Source organism: Brienomyrus brachyistius, chromosome 1, assembly GCF_023856365.1.
Source record: "Brienomyrus brachyistius isolate T26 chromosome 1, BBRACH_0.4, whole genome shotgun sequence".
Lineage (NCBI taxonomy): Eukaryota > Metazoa > Chordata > Actinopteri > Osteoglossiformes > Mormyridae > Brienomyrus > Brienomyrus brachyistius.
Window position 1 is genome coordinate 44422908 of NC_064533.1, and position 23508 is coordinate 44446415.

General features: G+C 46.7%; 2 protein-coding genes across 2 annotated transcripts in view; both read right to left on the reverse strand.

Moving 5' to 3' along the window:
• Window positions 1-405: 405 nt before the first annotated feature.
• Window positions 406-4012, reverse strand: LOC125717965 (death-associated protein-like 1-A). The gene is made up of 4 exons (XM_048991429.1): window positions 3853-4012; window positions 2423-2513; window positions 1746-1809; window positions 406-1308 (listed from the first exon to the last, which is right to left on the reverse strand). The coding sequence occupies exons 1-4, from the start codon at window positions 3917-3919 to the stop codon at window positions 1192-1194; spliced, it is 339 nt and encodes a 112-aa protein (XP_048847386.1). The 5' UTR covers window positions 3920-4012; the 3' UTR covers window positions 406-1191.
• Window positions 4013-5737: 1725 nt separating this feature from the next.
• The window catches only part of LOC125718031 (plakophilin-4-like), an 88832-nt gene continuing 71061 nt past the window's right edge, over window positions 5738-23508 (reverse strand). Inside the window, exons 11-23 of the mRNA XM_048991544.1 lie at window positions 22420-22552; window positions 20826-21039; window positions 16073-16256; window positions 13105-13222; window positions 12496-12690; window positions 11925-12098; window positions 10483-10633; window positions 9734-9926; window positions 8772-8856; window positions 8562-8679; window positions 8321-8452; window positions 7669-7742; window positions 5738-6864 (exon numbers count right to left, since the gene is read on the reverse strand). Coding sequence (XP_048847501.1) covers window positions 6622-6864; window positions 7669-7742; window positions 8321-8452; window positions 8562-8679; window positions 8772-8856; window positions 9734-9926; window positions 10483-10633; window positions 11925-12098; window positions 12496-12690; window positions 13105-13222; window positions 16073-16256; window positions 20826-21039; window positions 22420-22552 — 2014 coding nt within the window. The 3' untranslated portion in view covers window positions 5738-6621. The remainder of the gene's footprint in view (window positions 6865-7668; window positions 7743-8320; window positions 8453-8561; window positions 8680-8771; window positions 8857-9733; window positions 9927-10482; window positions 10634-11924; window positions 12099-12495; window positions 12691-13104; window positions 13223-16072; window positions 16257-20825; window positions 21040-22419; window positions 22553-23508) is intronic.

Sequence of the window (23508 nt, forward strand, 5' to 3'; positions counted from 1 at the left end):
AATATGCAACTTCTGCACTTTATTAATATTATATACTGTACTATTGACACTTTGTACAACCTCACCCCCATATTGCATTACTTTGTTCTTTTAGTAATTTCATATGCTGCACTGTCATATAAAGTATTGCTGTGTTATCCATCCATGGAGGATTAATAATTGATTGATCCCTGCATGGAAACTCTTTTTATGCCTCCCTCCACCCCCCAGTTGCTCTCTGTAAGTGAGAGCAAGTCACTCACAAAGGGCAGCCACCCACAGCAGAGCCCAGGGAGCTGGGGGTTAAGGGCCTTGCTCAAGGACCCACAGACATGCTGAGGCAGGACTCAAACCCACAACCTTTCAATCACAGGCACAGCAACTCAGCCCGCTGAGCTACACGCTACAACAAACACAACACGATAATACTTTAAACTTATATGTATTTCGCACTACAGTCTTTAGGTGTGAATTTCACTGTATTGTGTACACAGGATAATAAAAACTTGAAATGTTAAAGCTCTTTAACACCTTTTCTGGATATACCCAACACGACAAAGCAGAGCGATCATACACAGAAACACAGTTTAAGGTTATATTTCAAAAGGAGGGGTGCTACCATTAACATGCATGTCATCAACAAATTTTGGTTTTATAAGGTCATAAACGTGAGCTCATTGATAACTGCTGAGAGTAGGTGGCATGAAGCACAAGAAAATAAAACGTGCTGTAATTGAAGATTAACACGGAAGACAAATGATCTGATTTTGCACAGCCTTACAGTGAAGTGGCCAGGCAATTATCTACAAAAACGCAGTATAATTTGAAATAATGCACAATTCATATTTATGAAATTAAGTACAGATATGATCACGAAGCTTAAGTACTGGGAGTTTTTTAATAACTAAAGATTACATCAAATACTAATATAATAAAGATTTAGCCTTGAACCCAAGAAACACTAAAGAGAAGAAATGAATGAGCTTTTGTATAAACAAATTAGAAAAAATTAAGGCCAGTGTTCAGCACTGGAATTCTATGGAAGTAATTTCCATCTTAATATTCCAGACAAATTGATTGAGAAAGACTGACATTTGTGTAGGATAATGTCTAGGTCCCTGGAACCCAGTCACATGGAAAACCTAACAAACGCTCAGGTTTCTCTGTTTAAACTGTTTAGACGTCCATGGTCTGCAGAATGAAGATCTTCACTCAACATTTGCGGGGCTGGTGGATGTGCAAGACCTTAGGCGAGTGTGTTTTCTCCACGGCTGGTATGACGTTGCTGTGCCTGATGCTCACTGCTGAGGTGGGAAACTCGTGCCCCAACTGAAAAGCAAAAAAAAAAAACTGTCATTTAATCGTGGAATAAGGAGGTATATAGTGATAGATAGATAGATAGATAGATAGATAGATAGATACATAGATAGATACATAGATAGATAGATAGTCAAATGCATGAAATCCTAATCTTCGAGTTATAATTTATCATTAAATATATTATACAGCTACACTTTAGGTCTGTAAATACTGCAATAAGAAGAGCACAGGGATCAATAAAGTAACAAGTTCTAACCCATGATATAACAGGATACTCATGTGAACTAAAACCGATTTAATTGGATGATAAAGCACCAGATGATAAAGCACACAAACTGGCTTAATTCTGTGTTGTTTTTCAGGGAGCGGAGAAAATGACCCATCCGTGTTGTGCACATATTTGAAAGAATGTCGGCAGGATAACATTGCTGCAAAAAACTACTAACCTTTTCAAGAGTCCCCACTAACAAAATATTGACCGACTGCATTCCGGGAGAAGTGGCGAGAGATCTGGGAAGACATTTCGACTGATTCTTTAGTGACATACGGCAAAGTTATAACTGCTGTCAGAGAGTCACCACCTCAGAGCAGAACTGTTTGCAATCCACAAACTGTTTATGTGACCGAGGCACAGAATATTTATCTGGAAAAAGCCTTAAAATGCACAAGAGACACCCAACACAAACACAAACATCAACCATCTGCTCCCGAATAACAGATAATAAGGATTTTACCCAAGAATAATGAAGACTCCAGGAACAAGACAGAGCACAGTATGGCATTGCTGTAAGCAAGACCTGGATGTTCTTCTGGTGGATTAATCCTCTTCATCCACTTGCCCACCCAGTTATAACAACCCATAAAAAAGAGGGGTGCAGAAATGCTGCATTGACATAGCGATGAAGCAAAGTTTCTTAAAGGCACAGTAATCTTTTTAATCTTTGCTCATTCTATAATTCCTGCCCACCTCCTGTCCAAGCTAAATATACTGAGCTCCATTCTATAGAAGAGCCATGTTCACTCCAGGTTAGTTTACTAGCTGAGGTGGACAGCAGAGATCAGCATCCGCATGCCAGTGCACTATCCCCCGCACCCCCATGTGCCTCCTCCCCAGACCTGCTACCTCGGCTTCTCAGCTGGCCTCTTGGTGTCCTTCTCAGCACTTCCACTCTCCTCCGAACTTTTCTTGGCCACCCTCTTGCCCCCCGCTTTCACTGTTGAGAGAGAGAGAGCAAACAGATGCTGGTCCCTCGAGCCTCACCTGTGGCGCAATTTACCAGCCCAGAGAATTAACTTCAGAAAACAGAGGAGAGGAAAAGCCAGCCCAAAGTCACACCGTAGCCCTCAACAGCACCTCTGACCTTCAGGGATGATGAGAGGGGATGTAGGAACTGGGGGATGGGGGGGGGGGGACACTTTTGGGTTGTGGCCTATAATGCCATAAATGTTCGTAATTTGTGTGATTTTCACCTAGCAGGTAGCAGAAGTGGATAGATCAGATAGTTCCAAGTCCATATAATAAAAATCCAGACCGAGGTTTTATTTCAACCAGCCAGTTCAGCAAAGATTCACAGTCACAGGGTATACAATTGGTTGTTTGATACAAAATCTTGGTCAGGATTTTCTGGAATTTTATTCTCTGGATCTGAACCATCCCCCCTCCCCAACTTCTACAGGCATGACAAAAATACCAAGGAAAATATGTGGGTCCTGAAGCATCCATCCATCCATATATATATATATATATATATATATATATATATATATATATATATATATATATATATATATATATATATATATATCTGTTGGAACGGCGACTATGGAAACGCCTTTGCCGGCAGGGTGCAAGAGTCTGGACTCTCAGTGAATCACTGACTTAATTTACATCTTTCACTGACACTGTAATTTTCCAGCCTCGCCTTCACTTTAGTTTCATTAGTAGGTGCAGCTTAATTCACCGCCGAACAAAGAAAGCAACTCATAAATTAGAGGCGTTTCTACATACGATAAAATGTGCATTTATAATTCTTATAAAGGAGAAAGATAACATCTCATTTAACCTTGTTGCAAACCATAATTAGCATACTTAAGTTGCAGTAGCAGCAGGAGAACCACAAAAGAGAAGACTTTTTATTGATTTTTTGTAACAGAAACAATAATAATAATGACTTTATGCCTAAAGACTGAAATCTAAACACTACAAGAGAAACTCTACAAAGGAATCCTTATTATAATCTTACTCTGCAAAGGAAATGAAACGTAACTGTGCAGTACTTTCAAAAACGAAAGTGAAAGACTGCAGTCCACTATTTAGAAAGCGTTACTTAATTAACGGAGTTTCTTTATCAGACGAAAAACTTAATTAACCCATAACCCAGTGAAAATCTCAGTCATTAACGGCGTTTTGGTTCGGGCTTTGAAGAAGCGTCAACAAAATACTGTTGATTTAATCATTTAATATAAGGGAAATAATTTCCAAAACTGCAATGCATTAACTTCAAGTGGTTAAGCACTGGTTATAACTTCACAAAGGGGAACGAAACTGCTTACCTGCTGGGGGGTGGCCAGCCTTTAGCGATGGGATCTCTTTTCCTGGCACCTTAGACATTTGAACCATCTTCAGATCTCTGAAATCGCACTCAGAAAGCGGTCAGTTTTGTTGTCCAGGGTTTTCAGGGGAAGGCGGAGTGGCTAAAAGTTAAAACAACTGCGTCACACCCTGAAGTTATGAAAGGTTACGCAACCGTGTTTACATCGCACATGTAGTACCTTCCCCGTTGTAGGGTTACAGTTAACTTGCCTAAAAGTTGTTTCAGTGTCATAATGATAGTTAATCCTTTAAATTCACCGTAGTTGGTTGAATTATTTATGGAGGGTGCTGACCTATTGTGTGAAGCCTGGTCGATGTGGATTAATGTTTAGTGCCATTTTAACGGGAGGGGGTCTGCTTCATATGGAGCCGTTTAAAAAGTCCCACAAATACCGTGTACATCACTTAATGTAGTGACAACGGGAAGCAATACACCCAGAAGGTGGCAGGCCATACCACCGTGGAAGCAAAACAGCTTCAGTATTGGGTAGACGGCAGTGAACAGACGAGCCGCCGGATAACACACCCTAAGCGGGACCCTGCCAGCTTTCCCTGGACAGAAGGTGGGTGCGGCCCTAACATCCTCTTCTCGTCGTGCCCGCACGACATTCACACTTGACGCACTCATTGCATTAATGACCTAATCATGAGGGTCTCTGAACAATCTCTTACCCCCGATCAGCTGGTGTTGCTTGGTGGAGGTAATAGTCCGTCTTTCCGCAGATAATATCAATATATATCTATGCTGGAAGATAGATCTCCGTAATTTGAACACTGTCTTGGAGCAGCTGCGTAATGCACAGTAGCAAGGCCATCCTATTCTGTGCTCTCCTCCCGAGTAATTTCGGACTCCGGATTTGACTTCTAATCCCATAATAATATTTAACCTAATAAAAATAATGACTATTTATCCTACCATTGTATTGCGTTTAAAATTGCTAATAAAAATATGCATGATTTAATTCATAATATGTGGGGTCAATACGTTTGAGAACCCTTTTAATTTTTAAAAGAAAAACTGATTTGCGGTTGTCATTACCCTGTAACTCATTCATATCCAAGGTAAATAAAATCCATATTTCATTGCCAGAAACACATAATGGGATCAGTTGTTGTTTTGAACAAAATGTCACCTTTCATGACAAGATCTACAGGCTGATCAACCCACCTGTCAATCAATGCACGCTTCAGCCTATAAGAGCCCAGCAAACTTGACATGAAATATGAGTGTTAGATAGCCCCGCCCACTGTAGGTGTCCTTACCTCAATTCTCCCATTATAATGGTCTATTTATTAATACATCAAAGAGAATCACATCATCATTTTGCTTTTTTTGGATTCCCGAAGTCCCTTCCAGGCAGACAGATGAATATGTGGGTTTTCCATAAAGAGCGACTTTTCCTTAAATTTTTGTTAAAATTCTTGGCAAAACAAAAAAATACACGTGTACAATGGTATAATCATCCAACATTTCCTGAACTGTTACAAACGTGTTTTCTTAAAATCTTATCTTAAAATTTAGCAATGAACAAAAAAGACTGAAGATACTGCATGACAAATGACGGATAAAATCAGGGCAGAAGACAAGCGACAGAACGGATGATGTTGTTTATTATTCCCCAAGATGCCGATGTGTCCTTAAAAAGACCGAGAGGAGACAGAGAGTTAAGAAATAAGCTGTTTCTGGAGGTAACTTTGACGTTTATTTCTGTTCTCTGTGCATAGAAAATGGCAGTGAACCATTCGATGTGAGGCGCAGGACAGCGAATGGAAAAATAGACTCTGCAACATCACTCAGAAAAGAGCTCGACTGTCAGCATTCATTAAAAATAAAAACAAAACGAGAACAAAAAATATGTCATTTTATTACACTCGAATGCATGTGTCATGCTTCCCACTGCTCCAAAATTATTCTCTAGTTTCTTTGCATTTATATTTCTATGTAATTTAGACATGGCACAAATCTTATATGGGCACTCATGAGCTTAAAACCAGTGATAGAGTTTTTTTTCCCCCGTATTTACAATAAAATGGAGAAAATGTACATGATTCTTGGCGGTACACAATCTCAATATTAAGTACAGCAATAATACAAGAAAGGAATATGATTTCATTCCTCTGTACAAACTAACACCATTAGATCCTCTTTTTTAGTGCTATGAAAGGCTTGTCCCTACATACGCAGTCCTGTCACATTCCCGTACCCTTCTTCACTTTACTCACTCCTTCAACATGCTAGCACAGCTACAAGCTTTAAAGAAACAAACAAAAAAGAAAACGTACATCACAGGAGAGAGAGACATTTGGCCCTGGCCCCTCCCACTTCATCATATTGGCCCAGCCCCCTCCAACTTCATCCAACAGGCCCAGCCCAGCCCCCTCCTGCTTCATCCTATTGGCCCAGCCCCCTCCAACTTCATCCAACAGGCCCATCCCTGGCCCCTCCTACTTCATACTATTGGCCCAGCCCAGTCCCCTTCAACTTCATCATACAGGCCCAGCCCTGGCCCCTCCTACTTCATCCAACAGGCCCAGCTCAGGCCCCTCCCACTTCATAATTCTTCTTTCTTACCAACACGAAACACACATTCCACCATCTCCTTCTTTGGCTAGACGTTCTGCTGTCCACCTACATCCTGACAAACCCACGTTCAAAAGTCATTTAACAATGAAACGTACAGGTAAAAGCCAATAAGGGGACTCCATTCCCCAGAAAAGGGGCGGAGCCTCTACACCCAGGAGTCTGGCGAACCCGGATACTGCTCCGCCCGGTACGAAGGCCTCCTTGCAGCCGAGTAGAAGTCCACATAGTTCGTGGTGGATTTCAGCGAGTGTGGCGCTGGCGCGTAGTCCGCTGTGGAGGAGTAATGGACGCCATCCTCGAAGTAGGAGTCCTCGTAGCTGTGTGGAGACTGCAGGTACCTTCTGTAGGTATCATAGGTCCTCCTGCTGGGATCCTCAGCATAGTACAGCTGGTGACAGTGTGGGGGGGGGGGGGACAAGGAGGCTATGGGTCACTGCACATACAGTGGATTACAGGTACATATATGACATAAAATTTATGGGATAAACTGATTGTGTTTGTTTATTGAAATGCTTCAAATCTACCCCACTCCCACATAAATTAGTATGCCATCCATCCATCCATCCATCCATCCATCCATCCATCCATCCATCCATCCATCCATCCATCCATCCATCTTTCAACCACTTATCCTGGTCATGGGGGCCCAGGACCCCCTCCCAGTATGTCTTTAGACTTTAGGAGCAAAGTGCTAGCACAATGGTACCATTGGTTAACATCAGTCAGGGGGATTTAGAACTGAAACAAGGGCAGACCTGAATTTAAAAAATAAATAAATGAACAAATTTATGCAGTCAATTCAAAGTCTGTGTGTGTGTGAGTGTGTGTGTGAGTGTGTGTGTGAGTGTGTGTGTGTGTGTGTGTGTGTGTGTGTGTGTGTGTGTGAGTGTGTGTGTGTGTGTGTGTGAGTGTGTGTGTGAGTGTGTGTGTGAGTCTGTGTGTGTGTGAGTGTGTGTGTGTGTGTGTGTGAGTGTGTGTGTGTGTGAGTGTGTGTGTGTGTGTGTGTGTGTGTGTGTGTGTGTGTGTGTGAGTGTGTGTGTGTGTGAGTGTGTGTGTGTGTGTGTGTGTGTGTGTGTGAGTGTGTGTGTGTGTGTGTGAGTGTGTGTGTGTGTGTGTGTGTGTGTGTGTGTGTGTGTGTGTGTGTGGGGGGTTAACAAAGATCCAAAACAAAACAGCCACCTCCCTCCCTCACCTGTCCTCGTCTGGGCTCCTCTCTCGTGGGTGAGGAGTAGGACCCTGTAAAATACTGTGATGGCTTCCTGGATGCTATAAGAGACACACATGCAGGGGGCAAAAAGTCCATAAAGTGCACTTATGAACAGAACAAGCTGACCAGCAAGAGCCTAACTCTGAATACACACCAAGCTCATGGGAGTTTTACTTACACAAAAATGTTGAGAGCAGAAGGAAAAATGATTGTTTGAGAGATAACCAATCAGATTGTAGAGGAGGCGGGTCTAAGTAACTAGAGGAGTCAGGACTCAGAATCAGATGTTTTGGCCCCGCCTCCTCTAGTTGCTTAGACCCACCTGCTCTACAATCTGATTGCTTGTCTTTGAACTATTTTTCCTTCTGCCCTCGGAACATTTTTGTGTAAGTAACCTCCCACAAGCACACACCAACTCGGCCTCAGCCCTGCGGTGCTCGGGGTGCCTGTGGAATATCACTCCCTAGCAGGCCTTAAAGTAGACAGACCCAGTGGCATTTTACCCATAATTCCCAGGGTTGCCCGCACTAGTGGAGGGCCCTTGCCACTCACAACACTATTTTATACCCTCTTTTGGTCACTCAGAGCTACTAAACGCCTTTCAGAATGGCTGTCTGAACGATAGCTTCAGGCTTACTTGTGGATTGGTATTTATGTACACTGCCATCTCCTTGATAATTATAGAATTGCATAGATGACTGTGTTCTTTGATAATTTGAGCGATGTTCTTTAATCCCCAACATGGCAGGAGAGGACGTCGCACTGCCACCTGAGGGACAAGCAGAGAAGACTGACATATTCAGATGTTATTCACAAGCTTTGGGTTTTAATGAGAGCGGGGACTACATTTCCCATGATCCTCTGTTTTAGGCACTCACCTGACTGGATGACAGGTGACATCTGTAGGTTCGTGGATGGCAGGGTGGGCTGTGATTTGTACCTATCTCGCTCCAGTGTGGAAACAGGTGTGATGAAATGGTTCTGGTTCCACCCGTCCTGAACACACAACAAAAAGGAGATATTTAAACCCACCCTTAAAGAAACCCAACATTTTATCATTCCCACACCTCGTCTTGTAACCACCTCACCTTTTTATAAATGGTGCGCAGGTCTCTGTACTGCCACAATGTGTTCAGAACCTGAGCTGCTGCTTTTACTACCTTCATCGAGTACCTGAGTCAGGGAGAAGAAAAAGGACACCGAGGGTTGGGGGTTTGAATCCTGCCGATGGTTCTGAGTTCTTTTCCCCGTCTTCTCCCCATGTATTGTATATTTCCTCTGGCTCCTCTAAAACATGCAGTTTACACAAACGGGTCTTTTGAAAATAGTGTGGCGGCCTGACAGGTAGGGCAGTGTGTTTCTGATTGAAAGGTTGCTGGTTCGAATCCCCAAGCAGTAAGGCATGACTGAGGTGCCCTGAGCAAAGTACTGCTGCCCTCTGCTATGTCACATATGGGTTAAATGCAGATACATCTTGTGATTGTGTGCTGTGGTCTGTCAACAATGACAACTACACACTTTCACTACACTTTCCGATAGGCTGGCATCCTACCCAGTGTGTGCTCCTGTGTCAAATAACGAGTTGCAAAATGGATGAATTAAGTCAATATATGTAAGGTAAATGGTGTCAGTTAAGCAGTCATTATGAGGATAACCTTTAATGTATTAGCCCATTCAGTGCTTCTTACCACATTTTGCACTATGAGCTAATGTCATTTACCAAGTTAATCTTTTCAGTTGTCAGCTAATTGTTTTAGCTATACATTATGTTTTATAATATATCTTACTTGCATGGCTGCTGTTTTCATTCAAACTGACTTACAAACAATATCAGTATCTACAGTATCAACTGTGTATTTCATTGGGTCAATTCTAGTTAAGCACGTAGTTTCATGTCCTTCAGGTTACCAGCTAGATTCCTGATCCATGACGCCCAAACTTAGTCAACTACTAAAGAACTTTGCCGGGTACTTTCTGGGACTTGATCAGGCGACCAATCGAGTGCTGCGCCACGCAGGCTGCCGGCCAATCGGAGCGGGCCCCGACGAACCTCTCGCCCCTGCCTTTGGTGATGCTGACGAGCTTCTCGATGCCGCCTGTGTCGGCCAGCGCCTTGGCGTTCTCCATGTTCTTGCTGGTGACCTCGTGCAGCGTGCAGCAGATGGCGGCCACCGTCTCGTCCGACAGCAGCGTGGTGCTCCCGCCCGGCAGGCGGTTCACTAGGTCGCGCATGGCGTACTTCCCTGAGGAAAAACACAAAACCGAAGTGTGTTATTTGCCTGCTGGTGGCCGCTGACACGTTTAACAAGCGAGGCGTGGCAGGTCCTGTCCTACTGCCCCGAAGACACGCTGATGCCCCCCCAGTGGACTCCAAGCCAGCCGGCCAATAGGCTCCATGCCAACCCTCTGGCCTGGAAAGTTTGCCCCTCCCCAGTAATAACACCTTCTTAAAGGAACGGCAGCATTGTCCAGATCTCAGCAAAACAACCCCCACCCACATTCACACAGCAGTTGCTGGGAAATGAGTGAAATGCAGTGACCTGTCCCATTACGGTCGGATGCCTCCCAAGATGAAGGCCTGGAAAGGGTTTGCAATAAAGAAAGTTAGATTCTCAACTCAGTCCCGGGGGACCCCCCCAAAAGTCCACATTTTTACTCTCTTCCAGCTTAAGACACACCCATACTAGGAATTCGGTGTTTGTGGTTGGCTGGGAGCTGGGAGGGAGTAAAAAATGTGGACTATCTCAGGGTCCCAGAACTGGGTTAAGAATCATTGGTTTTGAAGCCCAAGCGGCCCACCTATGAGCTCCTTGTTCCGCACGTCCAGGGCCATGTTCCGCAACGCTGTGGCCACAGAGCAGACCACGCGGTCGTTGTCCATGCGCAGCAGTTCCACCAGGATGGGCAGGCCCTTCTCCTTGCGCACTGCTGCCCGGATGTAGGCTGCGAACTGGGGGCGCCGGGGGGGATAAAACCACACATGGTCACGGTTTAGTGCAGGGTTCCAAGGTGGGCCCATTCCCTCCAATCACAAGCCCAAATTGCTTAGCCAATCCAAAGGCTGGGCAAATGCCAGCCAATCACAGACTTTTTCATTATTGTATAAAGCGGTGGTTCTCAAACTCGGTCCTCGGGCCCCACCGCCCTGCTTGTTTTCCTGCTATCCCAGCCCCATACACAAGGCCCAGCTGTCTTTCAGCTTCTGATTGACTGAACACACCTGATCTAGGTAATCAGCAGTGTGTAGTTTGAGAACCACTGGTATAAAGGAAGGATGACTTTTTGAACTTGTACACGCAAACACCCAGCCGGTCCCTCCAGAGAGTCCTGTGACCCACACGTGAGAGCTGGAGCAGGGTGCAACCAGCCCTGGTGTTCACTACCACTCAATCCAGACATATGTGTGGGGCCCCCTATAGGCCACAAACAGTCGCTACACTAGGGTGGGCAGTGGAGCCCAAAAACCGCAAACTTATGCTGGGCTGTGGCAGGTATAAAGCTACATAAACAAACTGCAATATCACACAGCGTCCTGGATTCCAGGTTATAGCATTTTACAGTTTGGTTTTTATGCATACTCTTATTAAATATTTTATTTCAGTTTCAGTATAATGTTTTTTTTTGGCCTTTATATCCTAGTTTATACAGCATTTTTATGTTTGTATCCCTTTAACACCACACATCAAACCTCGCTCTCTCTTTGAACCCTGTACTAATTATGCTACTACATTCAAAATATTCCCTTTTCTGACGTCAAAGAGACAAATAACATTAAACATTTAACAGTACTTCTGCCGCAATATGTATTTTTTGTTTTGTTTTATTTTTTAGGGTAAACAGTCAGTTGACTTTGGTATGCTTCAGCAATCCTGTTACCCATAACAGCCTGGCTTCAGATAACATCACGCATAAAAGTGAAGATGGACTCAGTTTCAGTCGCCGTTAAATGTTTATTAAGGGGGCAGCGCATGGAGACTTTTGGCTATACAGCCTCCCTCAGGTTAACACACCCATAAACTTTTAACACGTACTGTAAAAGTGCCATGTGTGGTTACAGGCTTGTGTGAGACGTTTGCAGATCACGCCCGGCCATCTTCTGCTGTTTACCAGTTTACTGTTTGTGTTTAAAATTCCTGCTTAAACCAGAAATATTTGGAAAAGGGCTCAAACCAACAGCACGAGGGCCAGCTACAGACAGCAGCCAATGAGAGGAGGTGGGTGGGGGGGGAGGGGGGGGTCACCTTCCAGTTTCCCGCAGAGAGGTTCTGCAGGGACCCTGCTGAGCCCTCCAGCGTGGCAGGGTTCGAGCTCTCCGCCAGCAGCGTCAGGTAGGGCTTCACCACGGCTGGGTGCCACAGCATCTCTACCCCCTTGGGGGCCTTGGAAAAACCGGGGATGGGGCCAACGCCGTCCCACTGCGGGGGCACAAACTCGGTCAGATGGGGAGGCATGTTTACAGAGGACTAATACATTTAATGCAACTTATATGCTCAGCAGGCTAGGTCTCTTTGCCTTATTGGAAGGTCGATGGGTAGAATCCTGTCCTCATTCACATGCCTAGTAAGCCTCTGAGTAACATACCTGTACTCTACTTTTGCAAATGGCAAATAAAACATTTTATTTCATTTCAGTGTAGGTAACTAAATATATTGTGTTGACTATCCCATGTCATGTCAGCAAAGCATAAAACAGCTCTGGGTCTTTCGTAGCCTGCTAACACACTATGTCATCCACCCGATCTCATTAATCAAGCAGATAGGTGAGAGCGCCCCCTACAGGAGTGGCAGAGCACTGCAAGTTGTGCCGAGTCACCTGCTCATCCTGCGAGCCTTTCTTCTTCTTTTTCTTCTTCTTCTTGCCCCAGCAGCTGGAGTCCACGTCCTTGCTGGGGGACTCGCTGTTTACCAGCCCGTCCAGCTCCTGAGCCCCTAGCAGCCATGACTGGGGCATCTCCAGCTCCAGGCGATAGGAGAGGTTCCGCAGAGTGCAGATGCAATTTTCCACGATCTGCCAGCAATTGGGGGAGGGTCCGACATTAGAGCACACCATAGAAGCCGGTAAATACAGCCCTTTCTGTAACATACAGGGCTGAAGTAAGATTAACAGAATGTAGAAGACATGCTGTCATAATTCAAGCTGTTCAGCATCTGCGCCTGAGGAAACAACAAGTTTGAGGCAAAACACACAATTTCAATCACGCTCTGAAACAATCCTCTGCCAGCCTGTATGTGTTAGACGTGCATGCAGTGAGTGTGCAGTGAGCGTGCACAGTGAGTGTGCAGTTAGCGTGCACAGTGAGCCTCAGGGTTTACCCCTTTTCATCCTCGTTGTCGCGTTTGATTTTGGTGGCCTGTGAAAGTGCTGGAGAAGTGTGCAGGCCCGCGTCCTCTAGGAGGCGTGTGAGGTGGGGGGGAGGCTGACCTTGCTGTCGAAGTCAGAGGTGCTGACGCAGGCCTTGATGACGTGGAGCAGGGAGTCCACCAGGCCCTCGCAGGAGCGCATCTGCTTACGCGCCTCCTCCCCCGCGGAGCTCAGGTTCCTGTGCCGGGCAGCGACACACAGGGTGCGGGATGTTAGGTCAACCCCGGCACTTTCTCATCATCTCACACTCACTCTGCCTCTGGTTTCTCTTTGTAACTGTTACACAAATACACAGACACAAAGGTAAACACACACACACACACACACACACACACACACACACACATTTGTATTTGGGACCGTCTATTCATTTCTATGGGAAAAGCCCTAATGTCAAAATAGCACATCCCTACAATGTAATATATACATGACACACACACACACACACACACACACACACACACACACACACATGCCCTGCACATGACTACCAACTTTCCTTCATTCTCTCGGCCTCCTATAGCTTTTGCCAGAATACATTTTGTATTCTATATCACGGGCCGCTCGCGCCCCAAATACTTCAGGCCAGACAGGCGTGCCTCTGGTCTAGACGGCACAGATCCAATTCAAGGAGAGCAGAGAAGTAAAATTCACAGCATTCTGGTCAAAGCACAGGGAAAATGGGACAGCGCATGAAAACAATCTACCCAGAATGCCTTTGTCATGGGGTAGCTGAAGATGGATAATATAAAGGAGAAACATGGAGGGCAGATAAAACTAATATGAGTCTGGTAGAGCCACATGTGACTACAGGAATACACACACACACACACACACACACACACAGTGTCAAACCCCTCAATAGGGGGCTTTTGGAATTGACAAGGTATGCGTCATACAATGGCCGTAACCTGGTGAATCGAAGTTGGTGCGTTGGTTGATTAATGAAAAGAGTGGAAATTCATTTGAAATAAAAATACAATTACAGCTTTTTTCAACTGCTAAGAAACATGCTGCAATACTGGAGTCACTTTCTCAAAACTCTTCGCACAGTTGCCATAACATTAGTTTATGTGGGCTAAGCAGAGTCATTTCTCATTGCTTTCATACAAAATGCATTAAACGAATAAATGCTTAAAAATTCATGGATTCCTTCCTCATTCAAAATCTATCATAATCAAAGTTTTACATATTTAGAGGCCTTTTTGCACATGTTTACATACTGGTCCTAAAACTGTTAATCATACATTCGAAACTGAACGACCACAATTTGCCCACTATCAAGACCTTTCCAAAACATACTGCAATACTGACAGGATATAAAACAAATAAAATGAAAATGAGACCAAACACAGCAGGCATCCACTCCAGGGGATTCTCATTAGGTGTACTGCCCAGAGGTGCTGCCCTGGATGCAGCGCTAGACATCACATGGGGTGTAGATGAGAACTCGCGGCTGGATCCAGAGGAGAGTATGGATTAGCGGTACGACTAGTTGTGGACCAACTGAAAGTGTGTGTTTATGTATGTGGGTGTATATATACATATGTGTATATGCACATAGTATTTTGTTTCTGTAGTACTTCCTAAAATACTGCATTTTTGTGTTTTTTTTTTAATTACTGATGATTATTTTGTAATTACACTAAGGAATAAAGGCTATTGAAATATACTGCAGCAATGTTTGTTCCTTGCCGGACATTTTATAGAGCGCCACTCTGTTCTGTTTTGTAATGCAACGGTTATGACAACTGACATCACTTACTTTACAGATGATCCTTTACTGATGATCCATATTGTATTTTTATGCAATGTGTTGTTAGTGTTTTGCAGGCCATTATTTTGTGCATGAAATAGTGTTCTTCAAGAAAGATATTAGGTGGTAATGTTTTGGTGGCGTGAGTCTCTTTGGGGGCATGGATTAGCTGTAGTGCATTTTGGAGTAGAGATTAATACAATTACAGAAAATGAGACAGGCCAGCAGCTGCAAGATGGATGGAATCATCGTCATATTCTCCTAAGACCCAACAATTCATTTCTGCCCTCTATAGAGGGCATCGTATTTTTGCTCGTATCTGTCACACTACCCAGCTACTCGAAAGGTGGCCGCACACTTCAAACGACGTCCGGACGAAGCAAAAAGACGTATCTACGCTGCCGCCTTGTTCATTCTGTGTCACGCCACGACCCTAGAGGACGCAGAATGTTTTTGATGCAGCAGACCCACGTACCGAGTGCAAATGCACGTATCTCGGCGAGTGCGTCATTCATTTTAATAAGCGAGATGACAGCTCTTTTAAAATAGAAGTTGCTCTCTTTATTAAAAGTCACTTTTGGTTTAATACTAGCAGTGGCACAGACTGGGACGTCAACAGTTTACACGACACAATTACACACTAATGAAACGCACGCAGTCCACAGGAAACATTAACCAGTTACGACATTTACTATTTACAGCATAAATGCACATATTAATATACACTATTACACACATATTATTACTATTACACACAGCTACGTGTGGTGCGGTGCAAAGCCTGGTGGTAACTGCATAATTAGTCCTGCTGACCAACCCCGCGGCGTTACATTTAAGTCAGCCAATCATGGATTGTGGGTGGGATCAGAACGAATAAAAAAAGTTTGCCTTCAAGACCCTGCGCAGATGATCACTGCAGACATTACACATCATACGATGTCGTATTGCTAAAATGAAATTAATTCTGTTTGAAGTATGCAACCACCTCTAGGGCTGTTGTTCCTTAAGAAGGAATGTTTGGGATTTAAAATCACATGTGTGGTGGTGTGCTTTTTACCAATTTACGTAAAAAAAAGTGAAAATGAAATGAAATGGATCTTAGGAAGATATGTATGGATACTACCAGGAGTATATTTAAAATTTTGTTCTTCCTGAGCAGCAGAGCTTGGGGATGCGATGAGGTAAAGCTTACAGGGTGCATCACTACGCGTGACCACAAGATGGCAGAAGAGTCGCACATACACACATACTTGCGTGCGAGAGGGACGATACCTCAAGCAGCCGCTGGCGTTGCGCAGCACCAGCGAGGAGTGGAACTTGAGCTTGTGGTCTTCGTCAAGGGAGGAGGTGCTCCAGCCAGAGTGGGGGATGATCACAGTGTTGGTGAGGGTGCTTAAGGCGTCCCGAATGATTGTCATCTTCACCGCATCGCAGGAGGACAGGTTCCACAGCACTCCTGCAGCAGAGAGAGAGAGAAAGGGGCAGCAATCAGGAGGGGATATCAGGGCCAGAACACATGCAACATGAGCTCGTGTCGCGCGCCCTATTAGCAGAATCAACCAGAAACTCATCTCAGAACAAACACGTATATAAAGTAACAGGGTAAAGCCCATACGTGTGAAAGGATGTGTGATTTCTGATAGGCGCATGGCACATGGCTGTACAGCGGCTGCTGAGGGATTGCAGGGTAACGGTTTAATTAGGGCACTGGTACCGGAGGGCAGAAACGGATCGCTTACAGGGCGTAACCTTGGGAAGTGCAGAGATGACTGGGGGGGGGGATGGTACCGTGTATGTATCTGATGGTATGGGGGGCGGTTCCTTAGGAGCAATTGGCCAATGAGAGTCATGTGACAGGAAGCCAAAGGGGGGGGAGGGGGCAGGGCTTGTCTCACACACATCTGCATTTGTCTCACACACATCTGTGCTCGTCCTCCAAATCCATAGCTGCAGTTTTCTTGACCCCAGCTCGATTTCCCTGTTAATTACAACCCGCCCGAGCTCCAGAGCGGGCAAATCACGAGTTCCGTTAGGTCGCACGTGAGGGACTCTGCGTAGAAGCCCTGGGGCCAGCCCGGCCTGCCTCCCATTAAATTAAAGGCACACAGACTCTCATGTTTAGAGGAAACAGTGACACACTTTCAGGAAGCATCCTGCATGGGTCTACGAGCGGACAGAATCTAGCGAAAACTGTGAAAAAAAACACTTCTTCGATGGCTCATCTACAAATGTAACGGGAATCGCTTAACAGTAACATAAACAGACGAGATGTTTGTGCTCTACTGAGATCTCAAGCCTAAGCTGAGGTGCCAGAAGCCCTCTGTCATCCCAGTTTACAACCTAGGGAAGGTCATTGTTGCATCATTACCTACACAAACCTGCAGGCTCCCACAAGGGTCCCAGAGGCAGCTGATTTTGCATTATTCGGGTCGATTCCAAGCGGTCATTTAGCCCTTCGCTGTTTTATAACTCTCTGCAGGGCAGGAGGAGGGGCAACGCCCATTTGGGAATCTCCACACAGATTCATAACCAAGTTCATGTGATCAGCTGGATTAGGAGCAGCAGAGGAACAGCAAATGATCAGCAAACGAACAGCGACCCGTTGACCGGCTGCTTCTCTATCCACATTTCCATAGATTAACTGTTTTGGTTACCAGGGTCGAAGAAGTTTCACTCTTTAACAAGAGTGCTGCTCACCGAATATTGGCACTTTAACAAGCACAGTGTCTTAACGAGTGCTGGAGTATAAGGACTATGGAGGCTTAATAAATAGCTTCCTGTAATGAGAGCAGCTGTTTAACGAACACCGAGGCCCAAGCTGACACAATAATAAGTAGGACATGCTTATCGTGCATTTGGCTATCGATGATGATGCATCTTATTCGCCATGCAAAACTGACAAGGGAACGTCCTCAGGGGATGGCCAGAAGCTGGTCTGAGAAAGAAGCCATCCCACGTCTGCAGGCTGCCCTCGGTACTGTCCCCGGTACACCTGGCTGTGTTCGTAATCAGATCCGGCTGATAAAAGCCATCAGAAGACAGGTTTGGTCTGGGATTGTCATGCTTGCATAGGTCCACATCAAGAGGTGCAGTGTGGCAATGAATCAGGAAACCACTGTATACATAAAATCTAAAAAAAATATATATAACGTAAGGGGTGAGGGTGGCTCAAGGTGGGGTTGGGGGTGGCAGAATTTCTAGGCACGCCCCTGCACCCACAGATGCTAATCGACTTCTCCTGATGCTGTGCGTCAGAGCAAACCTGACAGAGATGTTTGCCCCCCCAAACCTGCCAGTCTCCAGCTCACCCCGCAGGGTGTCACATTTCACAGGGGATGGTACGGTACAGGATAGAACAGGCCAGTGCTCCTCGCCTGGATGGAGGCTGATGGTCCCGCTCTGCACGTCTGCCCAGACTTGCCTTCTCGGTGTGCGGATGATGTGTGTGCCGAGACAGAAGATGGATAAGGTATTAAATGAAAAGGGATTTCCCCACATGGGAAGCATTTTTCCAGGGAGTTAAAACAGCTTGTTAAGAGAGATGTGGGAAGCAAACAGGGCTTGTGACATCTCATATAACTATTATTATCGTCATTATTACTAGTATTACTGCTATTATTGTTATGCAACACCTGTTTATGAGGCTGGTTAATTTTACTAGAGATTTAACCCTGAACTGCTTGAGATTCCACCCACAGAGGGCAGGAGGGGCAAGCCTGCCTGCATCACTTGCAGCAACACCTCCTTGTTTGAGTGTTTGAGCACAGTGTTCAGGAGCGGCCCTGACTAATGATGGTGCTGACTGGTCAGAGGTTCAGTCTTAGCCAGTAAGACAGTGTCACGTTGAAATGCCTTGATTATGCTGGAACAGATAGTGAAGGATGGGGATGTGGACAGGCACACAGACAGGGAGCGCAGCCTTACATGATGTGGCTTGTCTCCCCCCGATCTTCCCTAACGCGGCTCCTCTTCCCCGTGACCTTCCGCAATGCGTCTCTTCCCGCCTGCGATGCTCCCCAGTGCATCTCCTCTCCCTGGCGACCTTCCCCGATGTGACTCCTCTCCCTGGCGACCTTCCCCGATGTGACTCCTCTCCCTGGCGACCTTCCCCGATGTGACTCCTCTCCCCCGCGACCTGCCGCAATGTGTCTCCTCTCCCCCGTGACCATCCCTGACATAGCTCCTCTCCCTCACGACCTTCCCTGATGAGCTTTTTCTTCCCCTCCACCTTCTCCGACGTGTCTCCTCTTCCCTACAACATTCCCCAATGTAGCTCCTCTCCCCCACGACCTTCCCTGGCGCGGCTCCTCTCCCTCATGACCTTCCTCAATGCGGCTCCTCCCCCCCACGACCTTCCCCAATGTGGCTCCTCTCCCTCACGACCTTCCCTGATGTGGCTCAGCTCCCCTAAAACCTTCCCCAACGTGGCTCCTCTCCGCCACAACCTTCCCCAATGTAGCTCAACTCCCCTGCAACATTCCCTGACGCAGCTCCTCTCCCTAACGACCTTCCCCAATGCGTCTCCTCTCCCCCACAACCTTCCCCAATGCAGTTCCTCTCCCCCCCGACCCTGAAGTCCATGTGCCAGACTGCACACAGGGTGACAGCCAGTGATACCACAGGGTGCAGAAAAACATCAACAGCGGTCACATTGCTACAGCACGCCCTACAACAGGATAAACATGCTTATAGCTGGTGACAGCCGAGTCACCCTACCAGGGATGGGGGACAAACATGTAAGATACCCGAGGGTGGAGGTCTGCAGTCCAGGGACTAAAAACAACAGCAGATGTTGGGGGGAGTGGGGGCGGGGTCCACATCCCTACTTCGTCCACTCCCGGCTCCTGAAAACACGGTCCAAAATAATCCCCAACATAGGGGTACGGAGTTTGTGGGGGTGGATCTCTAAACACTGTGGGGGCAGGGGCATCTGGTACACCTTCCATGGGAGGAATCAGACACAAGCCTCAACCACCAAAAAAAAACACAGGTTATTTTCCATGACCAGACACCCCCTCAAAGGCCTGGACGACCCCATTGGAAGGGCACTAGCATGCAGTTTGTGTGTGTGTGGGGGGGGTCACACTTCCTCTGAGTCGTGGCAGGGGTGATGCTTAGAGAGGTGACCTAAATTGATGGTCATACATAACATGTCCCTGAACTGGTAGTCATCAGTGGCACGGATAATGGCATGCTGTGCATGGTTGCCATGGCGATTTGTCAAAGTGGGTGTGGCTGTAGGATGAAGGGTGGGGCTTGCAGACTGCAGGTTCAGGAAGCAGGACAACCTCATTGGTGGAGGAAGGGCCACAAAAAGCAGGGGGGGGATCTCATGCAGTAAAAAACTTAAAGCCTTTTAAGTAACCCGGGGACTATGGCATGTTCAACATCTCTGCCCTAATAACTCCAGAAAGCTCCATGCCCCTCCTGGGGGTGCTCTCGAATAATTTACAGTTTTTAAGACTAGTGGCATTTTGTTGATCAAAAGCATCTCAGATGCCCTGCTGAGGCCTGATCTTCTGGGGCACGTCAGGGGCGTATGCAGGATGGTTCTCAGCGAGGCCACGAACAGACCGCTGCTCCGGCTGAAAGTAGGCCGGATCTCTCCGTCTGTTGACTCGGGCCCAAACAGCTGATGTTCACATGTCACAATGTCTCGGTTTAGTATTAAATCCCCATACATGCTTTCAGCCTGGGGAGGGTAGGGGGTTCTTGGGAAAAGATGGTGGGCATGGGCAGGTGCACTAGGGGAAGGTGCACAGTAGCAGGGCCTGTGGTCTGGGTCATGTGGGAGACGAATCCAATCTGCACAGTTTACGGCTGTCGGCACAGGGCCACATCCCGAATGCTGGTTAATAATTAAGCAGCTGTACATTACTGCTTTCCTAAGCCCAGCCGCTGCTCCCCCCAACAAACACCGTGGTCCCGGTGCGGATTGCTGAATAATGAATGACTGCAACGGCCTCCATCATGGAATGAAGCCCAACAGCAGTATGAGCTGTGTGGGGGAGGGGGGCACGTGTACCTGTCACTAGCTCCCGGATCTCTGTGTCTGCCGTCTTCCTCAGCAGCCGCAGGAGGGCAGGGATCCCGCCGGCGTTCCGGACCGCCGTCTTGTTGTCGTCCGTGGCCTTCCCGTAGACGAGGTTCCGGAGGGCTCCACACGCATTCCTCTGTACCTCCAGCACCTTGTGGTCCAGAAGGTCAACCAGGTGCTTGATGCCCCCGAGACGGCACACCTGTGGACGAGGCGAGAGGTGGGGATAGAGGTCCTGGGGTGAAAAGCAGGAGGGGCCCGTGGCCTAAAGGCGGGGGGGTTAGGGGGGCTAAAGGCGGGGGGGGGGGGGTCACGGGCGCTAAAGGTGGGGGGGGTCAAGGGAGCTAAAGGTGGGGGGGCTCAAGGGGCTAAAGGCGGGGGGGGTCGAGGGGGCTAAAGGCGGGGGGGGGGTCAAGGGGGCTAAAGGCGGGGGGGGGGTCTAGGGGGAAAAGGCGGGGGGGGGGTCAAGGAGGATAAAGGCGGGGAGGTCAAGGAGGATAAAGGTAGTGGGGTCAAGGAGGATAAAGGCGGGGAGGTCAAGGAGGATAAAGGTAGTGGGGTCAAGGACGATAAAGGTGGGAGGGGTCAAGGAGGATAAAGGTGGGGGGGTCAAGGGGCTAAAGGCGGGGAGGTCAAGGAGGATAAAGGTGGGGGGGTCAAGGAGGATAAAGGTGGGGGGGTCAAGGAGGATAAAGGTGGGAGGGGTCAAGGACGATAAAGGTGGGAGGGGTCAAGGACGATAAAGGTGGGGAGGTCAAGGAGGATAAAGGTGGGGGGGTCAAGGAGGATAAAGGTGGGGGGGTCAAGGACGATAAAGGTGGGGAGGTCAAGGAGGATAAAGGTGGGGGGGTCAAGGAGGATAAAGGTGGGAGGGGTCAAGGGGCTAAAGGCGGGGAGGTCAAGGAGGATAAAGGTAGTGGGGTCATGGGGGCTAAAAGCGCGAGGAGTCCAGCTGCCAAACCCAAACCGTTTCATTAAAAACAACAGGCTGCAGAGTGACAGATATCTAAATAATGTAGGAATAACCAGCTTCCAAAGTCTAGGAACAAAACAAAGTAGTAGGAAGACCGGCAGCTATTTTTAAACTATTTTCACTCATTAAATCACCACATAATCGCTATTCTGTATGTCTAGGGAAAAAAATCACATTCTAATTATTCCGTAAGTGAAACAATTGCTGTGGATCGTATACTAAGAGTCAATAATGAAAATAGTTTATTTGAAGTAGTTAATAATTCAAGTCATTTGTACTTGTTTAATATCCACAGGACAATCACTGGATCTGAATGTAAGTGGCGTCTGACTGCTGATACCATTTTGTTTACCTAACAGAAGCTTTTACCCAACAAAATGTACAGCTGAGAGAGCAGAGTCAGACATTCTATTGAAGAAGTGGGTTTAAATGCCTTGCTTAAGGGCCCAATGGTAAAAATCACTGTACTAACCCTGGGATCGTGAGCAGAGCTGATTAGAAATGCTTGCTATCACCAGGAGACTGTTACCTCAGTTTTGAGACACCCCCCCCCCCCATGACCTCCTGCATGACCTCCTACCCCAACCCTCCCCTCCCCACTCCCTGTACCTCGGCCTTGATCCGGTTATCCCCGAAGCACAGGTGCTGTAGGTACGCCGCCGCGTTGGCCTGGACCGATGGGAACTGGTGCTGCAGCATGTGGATGACCTCAGGCAGCTCAGGGTCTCGCCAGGCAAACTCTCTGGGGAGGAGCATTAAATGAGCGTGTCACAGAGGATGCCCTTTGGGGGGCGGGGGACACCCTCCAGGAAGACGCCCACCAGGGGTCTATAAGCCCCACGCAGTACCCATTGTTCATTAAAAGGCATCCAGGTCCCCTGAGAAACGGCTGCCTTCTCCCGCTGAGCAGGACGGCACTCTATGAAAATTTGAGGAGCGCGACACTTGAGGATGTACTGATGGCTGCCTGTCTTCAGACGGGGACGTGTGAGATAGGACACAGCTCCCACAGAAGGCTATTTTCATCGAAATTAGCCCCGAGTCCCTACAGCAGACGGAAAGAAGCACTACAATTCACAGCTCGCACGTCATCAGTGCAGCAAGAGCAGCATTTCATATATTTTTTTTTTATCCTGGAGGGGCGATTTCATACCTCAGAGATTCTGCTAAACCTTTAATGTGATTGGCTAACAGAATTACAGGCCTGGCCACACATGCACCGAGCGACAGCTGGATCTGTTATGGTTCGGCTTTTGTTTATATGCAGAATTAAGGAGCTGGACTTCAATAATATAATAATACACTAATAATAAATGCGTTTTATTTAAAGGCACCTTTCAGGGTGCAAAAGGTAACCTCACAATGAATAAAAGGGACAACATGCCGCATAACACAGTGACACTGACAGAATCAACTTTTTACTAACAAACTAACTCAAGTGTATGAGGACTGAGAAGCGGCATTTGCTCCACACCCACACACAGACACACACAGTATACACACAGACACACACAGTTTACACACAGTATACACACAGACACACACAGTATACACACAGTACATACACAGTATACACACAGTATACACACAGACACACACAGTATACACACAGTATACACACAGACAGACACACATATAGAGTATACACACAGACAGACAGACACAGAAGTTTGCAATTATGTGTTTGTGTGTACCCTC